This window comes from Rhamphochromis longiceps, linkage group LG7 (assembly GCF_057381845.1).
Source record: "Rhamphochromis longiceps isolate RC_006_pf linkage group LG7, R_longiceps_female_GT1.1, whole genome shotgun sequence".
Lineage (NCBI taxonomy): Eukaryota > Metazoa > Chordata > Actinopteri > Cichliformes > Cichlidae > Rhamphochromis > Rhamphochromis longiceps.
In genome coordinates, this window is record NC_140563.1 from 30,102,475 (window position 1) to 30,118,106 (window position 15,632).

The following is a 15,632-nucleotide window of genomic DNA, read 5'->3' on the forward strand; positions in this document are numbered from 1 at the left end:
CACAAACCTAAACTGGGAAATCTAAACAAACAATAAGAAAAACCTAGACAAGAAACTTGGAAGCATGGCATAGGAAACATGGCGTGGACAACAGACGACCTGACAATCACACACTGAAAACAGAGGACTTAAATACACAGGAGGTGATTAGGGGAAGTGGAGACACATGAGGAAACAGCTGGCACACATGAACATAATGACGTCACAGTGGGAGAGTAAAACTGAACATGATGAACACAGAACACCAGACCTCTTCACAATAAAACAGGAAACATAATGAGACATAGACATGACAACCCGAACTTGACAACGTAAGACACAGACATGAAACGCATGAAGAGCAGGGGAGATTTAACATGGTTGGAAACACGAGGGGAAAATAATAACTAGAAACACTTAGGCATAATAATACAAACTTGATAACATAAGACACGCAGCATGAAACACGAAGGGTGAGGGGAAGCTTAAATACAGGGGAAGAAAACACAAGGAGTCTAATAACCAAATGAACTTAGATAACCTAATGAACAAAATAAACTCAAACTTAAAACGCTGGGTCAAAAGACCCAGGACCATGACAGGTTCAATTTAAGATTTTAAATAGAGTATACTGGACACCCTCACGGTTGCATAGGGTGGGTCTAGCGACTGATGATGCATGCTGGAAATGCCAGCAAGGAAGTGGCACACTTTAACATTTGCTCTGGGGGTGCTCCAAAGTCCAAGATTATTGGATTCATATTCACACTGTAGTAGAGAAGGTTGTAGGTCAAGGGGTCCCATTTATGAACAGTCTTTATGTATTAGGAGACCCTTCAGCTTTGAGTCACTTATCCACTTCTCTTGCTCATTGGGTACAAACGGCGATTATGCTGGGGAGGAAGCTGCTGGTGAAAGAGTGGAAGGCCTCATCGACTCCTACCTTCTCTCAGTGGTATACCTCTTTGGGACAAGTGGCAGCTTACGAAAGATTATCATATAGACTGCCAAATAGACTGGACGACTATAATGATAAGTGGGCTAACTACTTTTTACATACAGGTCAGTGACGTATCCGGCTAAAGTAGTTAAGGTCGGACTAAATAGGATAGCTGTAATGTGGTCTATGTGAAATGTTGGCATCATTTTTTTTTTTGTGGGGGGGATGGAAATATGCATTGATTCTCAATTTGTTCTGTTTTTGTTACTGGGAATGTCCATTCTGCTATTCTGCTATCTTTTGGTTTGTTTGGGTTTTTTTTTGGGAGGGGGGGGGGGGGGTGTTTGTATATTAAAATCTAATAAAGTTTGAGTCATAAAAAAGTCTCTTTCTTTGACCTAGAGAGAATGGTTCTAAGAGCTTCCTGGCCTCTTAATTGCCTGAGCAGGTGAGATAGAGGGAGTTGTCAGAGTCATATTGGGATACACAATCTTGTAGAGCAGATGTGGTCAGAAGGCAATGACCTAAAACAGACCATACAGCTCTTATTTGAGGTATCTTTCTCTGTCTGAAAGAAACAGCAGAACCACAACCCAGATGTACACAGAAGACATTAACTGTCTCCATCCTCCAATCAAATGACTCCACTGGTCTCCACTCTCCCAAATGTTTCAGCTCCAGGATTCCTTCACAGCGACTGGCTCCTCCCACAAACCTGACAGGCTCTGAACAGAAAGCAGAGAGTCATCAGTAAAGAATAAAGCGAGTTTGAACCACATCAAAGCTGCAGCTCCTCTTCTACCTGAGCAGGTGAGTCCAACAGCTTTGCCAGGTGAGCAGCTGTTTCTAGCTGAGCCTGAGCTTCTACAGTCCAGGAGAGCAGACTCATGGCCTCCACACTGGTACTCTTTGCTCCACACTGGAGCCTCCACTTCTCCATACAGCGCCCCCTGGAGGACCGAAGGAGGCCCACAGCCGAGCTGCCTACAGACCGCCTCTGCATCCTGCTGGTCAAAGTCAGCTTCACACACTGAGGACCAGCTCTGGTTAGACTTCACCTCCAGTCTGCCTGAACACAGACTGGAACCATTCAGCAGCCTGACAGAGTCTGGAGACATCAGAGAAGATCAAACAGTGAGATCAGAGACAGCAGACACACAAGAAAAAAATGGCAGCAAACAACTATTCACTGATTCAACCTCAGCACAACTGTAACATGACTTCATCATTAACAACAGAACACATCTTTATAACGGCACACACCGCAGACATGTTAACACCACATTTAGATTCAAACACCGGACCAGCTCTCAGTAAGTCATTAATATGTGCATCTGAATGGTCCTAACCTGTGCAATAAATAAATAAATATGCATGAAAAATTCATGTTTCGGCACCTGGTGATTTTGTTCTCACCACAATGTGAACATTAGTGAATCAGGATCACTGTAAATAACAGGCTTGTGCTGCCTCAACCAAGTTTATCTGAAAAAGGGACAAAGACACCAGGACTCATTCACAAACAGTCCTTAGTACTGCTGTTACTACTGCTACGAGTACTATTGCTGCATTACATGTGAAGAAAAGAAGAAAACGGAAGGAAAAGATGTAGGCTTTCATCTTTTCATGAAGATACTCTAATATTATCTGATTGTATCTTTCATTAAAATGGCTTCTATCCTTGCTGGTCACTTTCTGACATTTTATTAGTATAATTTGTTTCTCATTGGAGCTCTTGGTGGTTTACAGTGAGCCTGATTTGCTGACTCTTGGTGGTAAAAAATGTGCACGCTTGTTTTTTTCAAGTTATTGATATTATTGTGGTTGTGTGTTGTTACATTCTTCTCACATGTTATGTCATACAGTGGGATGCAAAAGTTTGGGCAACCTTGTTAATAGTCATTATTTCCCTGTATAAATCGTTGGTTGTTACAATAAAAATGCCAGTTAAATATATCATACAGGAGACACACAGTGATATTTGAGAAGTGAAATGAAGTTTATTGGATTTACAGAAAGTGTGCAATAATTGTTTAAACAAAATCAGGCAGGTGCATAAATTTGGGCACTGTTGTCATTTTATTGATTCCAAAACCTTTGAACTAATTATTGGAACTCAAATCGGCTTGGTAAGCTCAGTGACCCCTGACCTACATACACAGGTGAATCCAATAATGAGAAAGAGTATTTAAGGGGGTCAATTGTAAGTTTCCCTCCTCTTTTAATTTTCTCTGAAGTGTAGCAACATGGGGGTCTCAAAACAACCATCATGGTTTAGGGCAGAGCTAGCGTAATGGACAGGGCTCCCACACAAACGCAAAGCAGGAGATGAAGCATCGCCAAATGTGTTTCCAAACCAACTTCCTTCCAAGCCAAAGACTAGAAAATATGGTGAAGCATCTTCCCTTTGGCTTCACCTGCACAAGTGCCAAAGTAGGTCTCCCCTGCAGAATTGGTTTTCCCTTCATCAGGAGCAGCGCTGGGCTCTCCAAATCACAGACAAACAGCATCCCACATTGTTGATTTTTAGTTCACAAACACTTGTTGTAATGACTAACTACTCCTGAACTTTTGGAGATGTTAGCTCTTATACTGTATATGAGACACATTTTTAGCTTCTAATATTAGAGATCCTGCCACTGGCTTTGGGCTGTGCAGGGCTTTCCCTCTTCCGGAAGATGATTGAATAAAGAATTATAAATGTTTTGACCACTCTGAGTCGGGTTTTCTCTGTTCTATCATGGGGATCAAAGAATCGGGTTTAATAATGGGTAAGCCGTGAGTACTCAGACTGAACTGAGTACTCAGCTTCTCTACAATCTTCCCATATGGCGTTAAATAAACACATGGTTTCATTGACCAGATTGATGGCATTGTACATTTTGAAACCCGTGAACCCCTTCCTACCTGGGATAAACAGATTGTAGAGAAGCTCACGGCTTTGCAATGGGAAATAGATAGACCCGGTGACCAGTGATGGACATTAAGAACAACTGCAAAATTGGTGCACTTGTCTGCACTAACTCAAACAATCATCTCCCTCACTCATGCAGCTCAGGAACAACAAATTCTTGTCCCTGATGACGGGACTATGTTTAGTCTCTTTCAAGTACACCTGCATTGGCTGAAGACTGTTGACTTTTGCTTAACCGGGTGAAGGACACTCTCTCTCAAGTTGAACACAGGATACACACACATACACCTCGGATGCTTGCCCCTCGTCCAACGCGCATCTCTGCACTGGAACGCGTAGAGTTGCCGCCATGTGATGCTGCTGTCTGCATTGGCTTACTCTAACCCTGCTCACCCACCCCTGTTGCTTGTCACGTGTTTTCAGGGTGTTACGGTGTGAAGATTCGTGTGCTTTTGTGCTGAGGAGTTTTTGTTTTCTGTTCTCATACTGATCCCCTATCAGGAGCTCAGTCTGAGTAGAGTTCTTTGGCAGCTCTGTTCATCTCTGCTCCCGTCAGCTTTACTCAGCTGCCTGCCCTCCTGCTACAGTTATTGCTCTTCACAGATTCCTTGCTCCTGAAACCCAGCAGCCTTACCCGGACCACCTACCTCCCCCCTGCCATTTCTCCGCCTTCAAAGATGTACTGAGACTCCTGGGTGCATTCCCTGAAGCCCATGCCTTTTCTCCATGCCCCTGAGTTAAAGCATTCCTGATGAAGATTTAGTTTCTCACATATTCAGTGTCATTGTGTTTTTCCCTGGTCATAGTTTCACTAGTTTTTAGCCTCACTGATCTTGTAGACCTTAGTTCATAGTTCACTGTCTAGTTGATTTTGCAATTTCATGTCTTCTAAATAAAATCTTGTTCATCACACTTTCTCGTGTGAGTCCTGCTTCTGAGTCCTTCTGTCTGTCGGCCTCGGCCGTGACACTGTCTGTGACTCATTATGAGTGCTTTTGTTTTTAAGGATGTTCAGATTATTTTCTGAGCACCAGTGGGACAAGTTCTCTACCTCCACGCTGTATACTGTCCCATCTCCATCAGAAATTAGCCCAACCACAGTGGTGTCATCGGCATACTGGTCTATAACGTTGGGTGGGTGGGTTGGTGTACAGTCATAGGTGTACAGGGCTTACAGCAGGGGTGTCAAACTCAAATACACAGTGGGCCAAAATTCAAAACTGGAACAAGGTCGCGGGCTAACATTAATGTTTACTGAAAAAAAAATCTTCCTCCAGATTTAAGAATGAATCTCTTCTTATGGACTTGTTGGGATTCAGAGATTCTTTTATTGCTACCATATAATTTGCCTTATGAAGAATGTATTAATAACATGTTTCACAGTATCATTTATCGGTAATATTTCCTACAGGGTTTGTTTTGCATTGAATATGTCTGTCATCACATTGACCTTTCTATTTTTACAGGTTGAGTTCATTCTATACACAATGCATAAATGTGCTTGGTTAGAGTTGATGTTCCATTCTAGAAGGTTTTAAGCTTCACTGGTGAGAGTGTCCAGATGATACATGCTGAGGGGGGATGAGAACATAGCAGGTTAATTGCATGCATGCTTACAATACACATATTAATCTAGTAGCAGGTTTGAGTGAAGGCCTAAGCGTCTTCTGCTTCAGTTTGAGACTGGCTGCAAAGTACTCTACTTAGGGATTAATGACAAGGGTCCATCATTAGCTCTCAGAGATGCTAAGACCTGAAGTTATTACCTTAAAAGGCAAGTAATGTAGAAAGGAGAAGTTATATGTCGGTGTAAGGTTATATGTATGTGATGTACCCTTGTCTGCATGAATTGAACTTTTGCCCGTCTGTCACCATGTATTTTTGAACTGCATTGACGTAGGTGTGATAGTTTGTCCTATAAAACCAGAACCCAATGTATTCTTGTCAGAGCAACCCATTCCGTATGCTGACGGTTGGTTGTTCTCCTGTGATAATAAAACTCATCGTTTGATTGCACTTTTCCGGAGCCTCCGTCGTTTGTTGTCTGGTCTAAAGTTGATCGATCTCACAACAGACTCAAACAAGTTTTGCTGAAAAACTGAATATGGAACAAGCAAAGCTCAATACTAAACAATATATATATTAGCTGTATAATACCAGTAGGCCAGCTCTAATAATAATTTAGTATTGGCTTTGCGGGCCAAATGTAATTAGGCTGCGGACCAAATTTGGCCCGCGGGCCAGAGTTTGACACTAATGGCTTACAGTAAGGGACTGAGAATGCAGCCCTGTGGGGATCCAGTGCTGAGTGACAATTGGGGGGAGATTAAGATGGCTTTGATCAGGTGGCAGGGGGACCTGAAGGTGGTCCAGTTTGGTGGTGAGGATGTCTGGGTTTATGGTGGTGAACATTTAGCTGTAGTCCATGCTCACATAGCTCTTCTTGTTCTTCAGATGGTTCAGTGCTCTGTGAAGGATGATGGTGATGGCATCCTCCATGCTCAATAAGCAAACTGGTGGGGGTCAAGGGAGGGGGGTAGACATTCTCTGATTTGTTGAGACACTATCTGCTATCCACTATCCGTGTGCTGTACAATCCCATAGTAGATTACAATGTCATTAAACTAGTTATTAAACTTCTCATCGCCGTGTCTGGAAAGTGTGAATAAAGTTCATTGTGGTATCTGGGACTCAACAGGTGCAATGATGTCACTGTGGAGTTAAGAAATCTTTTACAGGGGGGATCTACATACACTCTTCCTAAACCTCTGAAATCCTTACCACAGCTATGGGAACTCATGATGTCATTGTAGAAGGTTAATGGTGTTTACTGGTCTTTCAAATTCATTAGATCCAAAGCCTAATTTTATCTCATGACGGATATAAACACATAATATCACTTCAAGATGGTGGAAGATAGGAGAATTTTTGAAAGCAGCAATCCCAGAATAGGTTATTGTCATTGGCCGTTTTACTTCTTTTCACTGACTAACTAGTCTGACACTGTTTGTTGCAGACAGACTGTTCATACTATTAACCAGCTCCATTATGTGTTACAAGTCTATATTTCATAATTTTGTATCTTTGGTGAAATAGTCCACTTTTTCTAATAGTAGAAACCCAATCATTTTGAATGGGGAGCAATGCCTCTCTCTCAGCTGTGGATTAGTGGCAGAGTTACCACTCACTCTCCTCAGCCTTGTGTGGTGAAGGTTGTGAGTTTAAATGCAGCATGAAGTTTTTTTTTCAACATCACATTTAGTCTATATTGCATATTTACACTTCAACACACTTTTCAAAAATATTGTTTTCCTCCTCATAATCTCAGAAAGAAAACAAAAGGATTCCTACTACAGAGGGACAGCCTTACTGCGACAATGGAAATGTCCCTGATTTTCTCCATAAATACATAGACTAGTTGTCACATATTATGAAAAGATGATAGCAAACATGGGTTTACCTGAACAGGTTATGTCAAACATGCTGGTAGCTGGCAGTTCCCAAGACACTGCACATTGCCCCAGAGGAGATCGAGACAGAACTGATCCACCACGTTGTTGGTCTACTCGAGGCATCCTCTCTTCTTCCAACAGAAACAGGAAAGCCACAGTCCAGATGTTCACAGACAACAGCTGCTTCCTTCCGAGTCCATGAATCGCCCTTCACTGCTCTCCACTCTCCCTGATGTTTCAGCTCCAGTATTCCTGCACAGCGACTGGCTCCTCCCACAAGCTTGAAATCATCAGACTCTGAATAGAAAAGGAATTTATGTCTGAAAATATTAAAATCAAACTTGGTAGATTCTGCTCCAGCAATTCTTTAAATCTCTTTTTTTCTCTTCTTACCTGTTGACTTCTCTTCAGCCTGGGCTCCTGAGGAGGACATGAGAGAAAACTCATGAACATAAAGAGCAATTCTGAGTGGAGATCAGTCGAGGACAGAACAAACATGCCAGTATACTTTATGTTTTGTCAGTGTGCATGTGAATTAAGGATCTGAAAACACAGCTCACTGTACAAATGAAAACACCACAATTAATGATTTTTGAAAATCAACAAAAGAAAAAATGTTCTTTGCCACATTTATTGAACACCCACAAACGTGCAGGTTCAACAAAAACAAAGAAAGCAAGAAGCGTGTCCAGCATGTCTGCCTTCAGCACAGAGGCCGACAGAGACAACTTCTCCTTCTGTTGTTATATAATACTGATATTCTTACTTTTAATTGTATCTGACGTTAATTTTATGCACCAATTATTCAGCAAGTTGTGTCCAAATCCTTCAATAAAAAAAGTTACATGCTTAAAAGTGTCATACATTTTTACCTTGTACAACATGTGAGTGTATAAGACTGCTTAACAGTTACACAGTTTTTAGTGAAGTCTTTGGAAGCAGAGATCAGTCTTCATGAAGAAAGTACAAAGTCAAAATTTGTGGTAACCCTACAGAATCAATCATCAACTACAAAGCACACGAGAGTTATCTCGACAGAGTTATAGTCAAGGTCAATGTGTAGTATCAGAAGCAGTTAACATCATGATGTATTTAAAATCCAGGCAGCACATAATGTCAGTCACTGTAGTCAGTTGTTATTCTCTCAGAGCAAAGCTTCATGTACACGTTAGAATGAACCATTAATCTGAGAAAATCATCATTCCCAGCATCGGCGTAGTCGAGTTTATGTTTAATCACTCAGTGCAGAATCAGAAGACCCACATACGTATCAGCAAGGTGACAAGTAGGGACTTTTATCCTTTGGCTGCTCAGTTCAAACAAGCAGAGACAAAGGCTCCTTCAGCTCTGCACCACTTTCATCAGGTCACCACACTGTTCTCTTTTCTTCCGCCTGGTATCACCAATTCAACTCAGTCTTCTTAATCAACGTGCTTTAGACGGTGACCACAAAGCAAGAGGTCAGTGTGCTCATAGCTGCTGTCTGCCACGTTCTCTGTGAGCCTGCAGGGTCCTCTGGATACTCCAGCTGATACCCAGAATGTTATGTGTGTCGTGTCATGTCATGTCATGTCATGTCGTGCGTGTGCGTGTGTGTGTGTGATCAGGTTCTTTAATGGTCCAGTCAACTCAGTGAATACTAACTGGGAATTTTTAAAGTACAGTCCTACCTGAGCTCCACAGCAGCAGCAGCAACAGCAGCAGATGATGATGATGATGCATGATCCATGTACACAGACGTCTCTGATGGTCTTCTGTGCTGTGCTCAGTATTTATCTGTAGGGAGAGGCAGGACTTGAGTCCACTGTGTCTAATTTTGTCATTTCATCTTCAAATCTGTTGACCTCATTTGAACCCATATATTCCCGGCTGTGTTTAGCAGACTTCCCGTAAGTCCTCTGACATTCCCATTTATGGTCATGTAACGTAGTACAAGAAGAACGAGGTTAAATACTGACTGTTTTCCTACAGTAAATATTAACTTCTTAAAATAAATGAACTGAACTTCAGTGTGTTTTTTTCTTTCTGTGTAAAGTGATCCTTTGACCTTTCAGCATGGTTATCCACACTCAGACTCCCATCATGCCCCCTGGCCCGTTTGCTTAAAAAGTGTGATGTAAAGACAAAAATAATCAATTTGAGATAATCCATTTTTATTTTTAATTTTTTTTACATGGATCTTGTCATCCAGCTCATTTTTTGTCCTGATTATTCAAAAAGCATTGGATTGTCACGTCATCTATGGCAGATGTATGGAGTGAAAAGAGTGTGGACCCAGATGCAGGAATACAATGACTAAACTAACAAAACCTAAGCAGGGAGGAAAGTAAAAACAAGTAAAAATAAACTAAACACCTGAGACTTGAAACACGGAACCTGGTGGTCACTAACCACTGGCTTTCATGTTTCATGCAAGTGGTGTGTATGAAGATCCTCGATCCTGTCAGGCAGCCTTTGCAATCAGAACTGTGATCTGAATGAGTGGTGCTGCCAAACAAGAAAAGCTACATAGAATCTCTATAGGTTCCTCCTCTTATAGCTGGTTATTTATTCATTTCTATTTGTGCTACTTCCATTATTACCTTATATCTGGTACACTATTATCATGTCTAAGGCAAGCCAGGCAAGAGAATAAAAAAAGAGGATTGATTACATCACATCACATTATATTATATTATATTATATTATATTATATTATATTATATTATATATTAGAGACATCAACAAAAACTCCACAGAGCTCTTTAGGTCATTTTTTACAATTTAAGTTCACATTGTTGACAAACACAACCAGCTCAAACACACAGTCATTTTTCTGTTACTGCTACACTCAAACATCTGCAGTAAGATATGTTGTAGTTATTATTTGGAAATGGACGTCATTAAGGGGATACGTCCTGTTGGAAATCTTTGATCTTAAATAAAATTAGTATTTTTTTATTGAAATTATGATAAATTAATCAATACAATATTTGAAAAAATAGATTTTTAAAATTTAGAACAATTTTACAGTATTTTTGTTAAAAGCTGGTGTTAGTAAATCTTTAGTAAATACTTCATCCAGTCATATTCATTGATAAATATCTCAAGGCGAATTGCAGCCGTGTTTTTGATACGATCACTTGCAGGCACAAACATTCCTCCAAACAAATGATCTGTCTGTATGAACTTTATTAGATGATAATGATAAGTTGTTCCATTTAATTGGCTCATTACAAAAAGCAGAGCAAATTATTTTCATGCACATCAAAGAAAACTTGATACAGAACAGGAAAAGTGTGTAATCATTGGTTGAGCATTAGTGCAGAAATTCATTTGGATATGAGATGATGCTCTTTGGAGATCATCCTCTGCTCCCTGAGTTTTGTCCTCTTAAACTTCTCAAACACAGAGGTCCCAGTAAACCTGCTCAGCGCCCTCCTGTCAACTCTAGTTCTGACTGTTGCTAGTCTGGAGAGACATGACAGCACACAGATCAGACCGACTGCATCACTCATGTCTGAAAGTAAAAACAGTAAAAGTAGTAAATCACTCACATTCAACTGTAACACACAGGCGAGTATGTGGCAGGTCTGAATGTTGTGTGACACAAGACATTTGTGCTTCATTTGTAGTGACTGCAATCCTAATATTTTTATCTACTATTTTATTACTCTGTTACTTAGCACCAGTTAGTAGATATCTGTAGGTGTGTAATGCACCCATTGTGCATTACACAGTGCATGGATACACCTTGTTAACCAAACTCAGTAGCATTAACTGATAACTAGGGGTGGATTTTAAAAAATTATTTCCCCGATTTAATTCGATTTTAGTATGAATAATGCGATATCAATTCATTAACTCCTGAATCCATTTTTAAAATAAATGTATTTTGCCAGAAATGCAAGAATGTACACAAATATGTGCTAAAGGTCAACAAGTCATGGATTCTGAAGATGCAAGCTTCACTGAGCCAGCAGAAAAAGAAGATCAAAACTACGCTTCACGTTTGAAAAACATCGTCATGAATTCCCTCTTACTCTTAGCAACTATTCGGTGCTTTAAGTTCAAATTCCAGCATGTGTTCTTTCATGCTGATTGTTGATGCATTAACGCAACAGGTGTGTGTGTTTATTGGTGGACTTCGTAAAAGTGGAAGAAAGAATGAAAAAAAACCCCTGTCACCCTGTATTTGAAGCTAACACTTTATTGCACTTTTCACTCCCTGCGTTAACATATGGTTCTGGTAATCCAATCCTAAGTGGACATCCAATAGAGGTGTGAATTCACCCAAGGTGTATTCAGCATTAAGGATGGGTACCAAGCACTGGTATTAAACTGGTAGAAAACTTGTTAGTATTGATAAGCACAGAGAAAATCACTGCTGCTTTCAATCATAGTTCCACAATAGATCATTTTAACACTGCTGTTAAAACCTTTATCTAATAACAAACAATTCAGGAATCCAGGTTAATTGGCAACAAGAGGGCTGTGTGTGTGTGTGTGTGTGTGTGTGTGTGTGTGTGTGTGTGTGTACTGCCCTCTTATTTATCAGAGCACATGTTATGCAACCAGTTTAGTCATAGACTGCAGTCTTAGGACATCATTTCATTCACCATTCCATCAGTTTGTACAGAACCTGGGGCGAAGGCATTCTCCTTTGTGGCCCTGTCGTCATGGAATACATTGATAGATAGATAGAAGGATTTAAAGCTCTCTGAACTGATTTCACTTGCAGACTTCGAAAACGTTCAAATGTTTTTTTGAAATCATCACTGGTTACTTGTTGTTGTCTTTGATATGACTGTGTACATTAGACAAATGTAGCTATTTTATTGTTTCTTTTATTGTTGTAATTTTAATATTTGTCTGGAAGAGGTCTCTCTTCTAAATGAGACACTGAGTCTCAATGGGACTACCTGTATAAACAAAGGTTAAATTTAAAAAAAATGTCTGTCTTGATAGCTGTCCCTCCCTGAGCCTGGTTCTGTTGGAGGTTTCTTCCTGTTAAAAGGGAGTTTTCCTTCCTACTGTTGACAAAGCACTTGCTCATAGGGGTCCGTATGATTCTTGGGGTTTTCTCTGTTTTCTTTGCCTTGAGGCGACTATTTTTGTGACTCAATATAATAAAATTCAGTAAAATTGAACTGAATTTAAAAAAGCTGGAACAGGGTTAACACAAGGTTGGAAATATAAGTGGTATTTAAACGAAAATCTTAAAATGCTACATTTTCTTAGTTTGAACATTTGATTCGTTTTCTATATGCTCTATTATGATTAAAATATTAATTAACACATTTTGCAAATTATTGCATTCTGTTTTCACATTGTTCTAACTTTTTAAAATTATTTAGTAAACATCTTATCATGTTTTAATTAAAGTAACTGTTCTGTAGCTGAGAACTTCCTCTTAGCTCTCTTACCTGAGCATTTTAGATCCAGTGCATGTGAATATATATATATATATGTGTGATACTGCACAGCCGCTCGGGGATCCAGAATTAATACAGTCAAAACTCATCTCCCACACATATCCAAGTTGATGTTTGTTTTTTAAAGAAACAACAGAGCCACAGTCCAGATATTGACAGAAAAGTCTGGCTTCATTTGGTGCCAAGCTTTTAACAATGAGCGGTCTCCATTCTCCCAGCTTAAACTCCAGAATACCTGAACAGCGACTGGCTCCTCCCACTAACCTGAAATAATCAGGCTCTGAACAGAAAGCAGAGAGTCATCAGTAAAAGAATAAAGTGAGTTTGAACCACATCAAAGCTGCAGCTCCTCTTCTACCTGAGCAGGTGAGTCCAACAGCTTTGCCAGGTGAGCAGCTGTTTCTAGCTGAGCCTGAGCTTCTACAGTCCAGGAGAGCAGACTCATGGCCTCCACACTGGAGCCTCCACTTCTCCATAGAGCGCCCCCTGTTGTCCATGCTATATACATAAGCATGGACAACAATACAGCGCAGCAGCAGCACAGTGCATCAAAAACACATATAATATGATACAAGTCCATAGCTGCTCAGGGACCCTGGGTCGCTCAGATCCAGGTACCTAACAAGAAAGAGAGACACTGGGGAGCAAAATGCTTGGGAGTGGTGCAAAAGGACTTGGTCTGAGTGTAGAGTCCATGTGTGAGTGGCCTGAGGGTTACTCAGACTATGGCTCAGATTAGTGAGGTGGTGGACAGGGGTGGGGTGTTTGGGGATAGTGTTTGTTAGCAGTCAGAATGGCTCAGGGGAAAAAGCTGTTAGTGAGTCTGCAGGTGTGGGTTCTGATTGACATAAGGCACCAAACAGGAGGCAGCGGATCAAACAGGTGGTGGGCGGGGTGCAAGGGGTCACCTGTGATGGCCCTGGTTTTCCTAAGATAGGAGGATCTGGAAATGGCCTCCAGGGGTGGCAGAGGGCAGCAACTTTTTTCTGGGCAGTGTTAATTAGCACCAGAGGGACAAGTTCTTGACCTCCACCCTGTACACTGTTTCATCTCAGCGATGAGCCCAACCACAATGATGTCAATTCAATTCAATTCAATTTTATACAGCACCAAATCACAACAACAGTTGCATCAAGGCACATTGTATTGTAAGGTAGACCCTACAATAATACATGCAGAGAAAAACCCAACAATCAAATGACCCAAATTGGCGACAGTGGGAGGGAAAAACTCCCTTTTAACAGGAAGACAAATCCAGCAGAAACAGGATCAGGGAGGGGCAGCCATCTGCCGTTGGCATACTTGATGATGATGTTGGTTGGGTGGGTTGGTGTGAAGTCATTAGTGTACTGGGTGTAGAGTAGGACAGCAGTCCCCAACTCCCGGGCCTCGGACCGGTACCGGTCCGTGAGTCGTTTGGTACCGGGCCGCGAGAGTTGAGGCTCAGGTGTGAAATGTATGGTTTTCAGGGTTTTTATCGGTTTTCAGCGTTATTTTGTTATCGTTTTTATCGTTAACTCGGTTTTCCTGGGTCTTTTCACATGTGTTATTAATAAATCTTCTTTTTTTCGGTACCGGTACTAGTTTTATTCTGTTGTATTTATCCGCGACACCTTAAAGGCCGGTCCGTGAACATATTGTCGGGTATAAACCGGTCCGTCGCGCAAAAAAGGTTGGAGACCGCTGGAGTAGGGGGCTGAGAACGCAGCCCTGTGGGGATCTGGTGTTGAGTGACAGTGGGGGCAAGAGCTGGGGGGCCAAGTCAGATAGCACCATGATCTGACCAGAGTTAAACTGCCACCTTTTAAAGAGATGCCCAATGTGAAAGACTCTGTGTGGGTGAGGAGAAACTGATGAAGTTCAGAGTCCAGAGAACACCTGAAGATCTGTTTTTTGATGATAGCTTGATGCTGGTGGTGGTTGTTTCAAGGCACCATGAGTGCGGGTATTATCGGTGGAATTGTTGCAAAGCAGAAAATTCTGTTTGCTGAAATAGTCCCCTTTTTCTAATAGTAGAAACCCAATCATTTTGAATGGGGAGCAATGCCTCTATTTGTGAGTTCAAATGCAGCATGAGATTTTTTTTTCACAACCATATTTTTATTTTTATTGCAAATTACACTGCAACACACTTTTCAGAAATCTTTTTTTTCTCCTCATCATCTCAGAAAGGAAATTAGAAATTTTTTCCATGAACAAACAGATTCATACATTCATACATGCAGAGGAACAGCTTTACTAGAAATGTCTCTGAATTTTTCCAGATATTACACAGACTAGTTGTCACATGTTATGAAAAGATGATAGCGAAAATGGTTTTACCTGAACAGGTATGTCAAAAGATGCTGGTAGGTGACAGTTCGCAAGTTCCAGTATTCCTGCACAGCGACTGGCTCTTCCCAAGCCTGACATTATCAGACTCTGAACAGAAAAGGAATTTATGTCTGAAAATATTAAAATCAAACTTAGTAGATTCTGCTCCAGCAATTCTTTAAATCTCTTTTTCTTCTTCTTACCTGTAGACTTCTCTTCAGCCTGGACTCCTGAGGAGGACATGAGAGAAAAATCATGAACATAAAGAGCAATTCTGACTGGAGATCAGTCGAGGACAGAACAAACATGTCAGTGTGCGTGTGAGATGAGAATCTGAAAACACAGATCATTTTACAAATGAAGACAACACAATTAAACGATTTATGAAATAAACAAGAAAAGTTGTTCACAAAAAAAAAGTTACATACTTAGAAGTGTCATATATTTTTACCTTGTACAACAGGTACACTCTAAGAAATGACACACTGATGTTGGTTGCATTATGTAAATGCTTCATGTTAAAACTAATGCCACCAATTGATTTTTAACTTTAAACACAAGTATGTTGTTTTGAATTTAATTAACAAGATAATATTTCAATACAACAAAATGCAGTAAAT

At 40.6% G+C, this 15,632-nt stretch overlaps 1 protein-coding gene across 1 annotated transcript in view; it reads right to left on the reverse strand.

Annotated features, from left to right (window-relative positions):
* Positions 1–223: 223 nt before the first annotated feature.
* LOC146665562 (scavenger receptor cysteine-rich type 1 protein M130-like) overlaps positions 224–15,632 on the reverse strand; it is a 36,518-nt gene continuing 21,109 nt past the window's right edge. Inside the window, exons 13-20 of the mRNA XM_085410946.1 lie at positions 15,216–15,242; positions 15,022–15,120; positions 8,956–9,100; positions 7,679–7,705; positions 7,314–7,582; positions 4,481–4,565; positions 1,722–2,027; positions 224–1,644 (exon numbers count right to left, since the gene is read on the reverse strand). Of these exons, the coding sequence (XP_085267072.1) occupies positions 1,352–1,644; positions 1,722–2,027; positions 4,481–4,565; positions 7,314–7,582; positions 7,679–7,705; positions 8,956–9,100; positions 15,022–15,120; positions 15,216–15,242 (1,251 nt within the window). The 3' untranslated portion in view covers positions 224–1,351. The remainder of the gene's footprint in view (positions 1,645–1,721; positions 2,028–4,480; positions 4,566–7,313; positions 7,583–7,678; positions 7,706–8,955; positions 9,101–15,021; positions 15,121–15,215; positions 15,243–15,632) is intronic.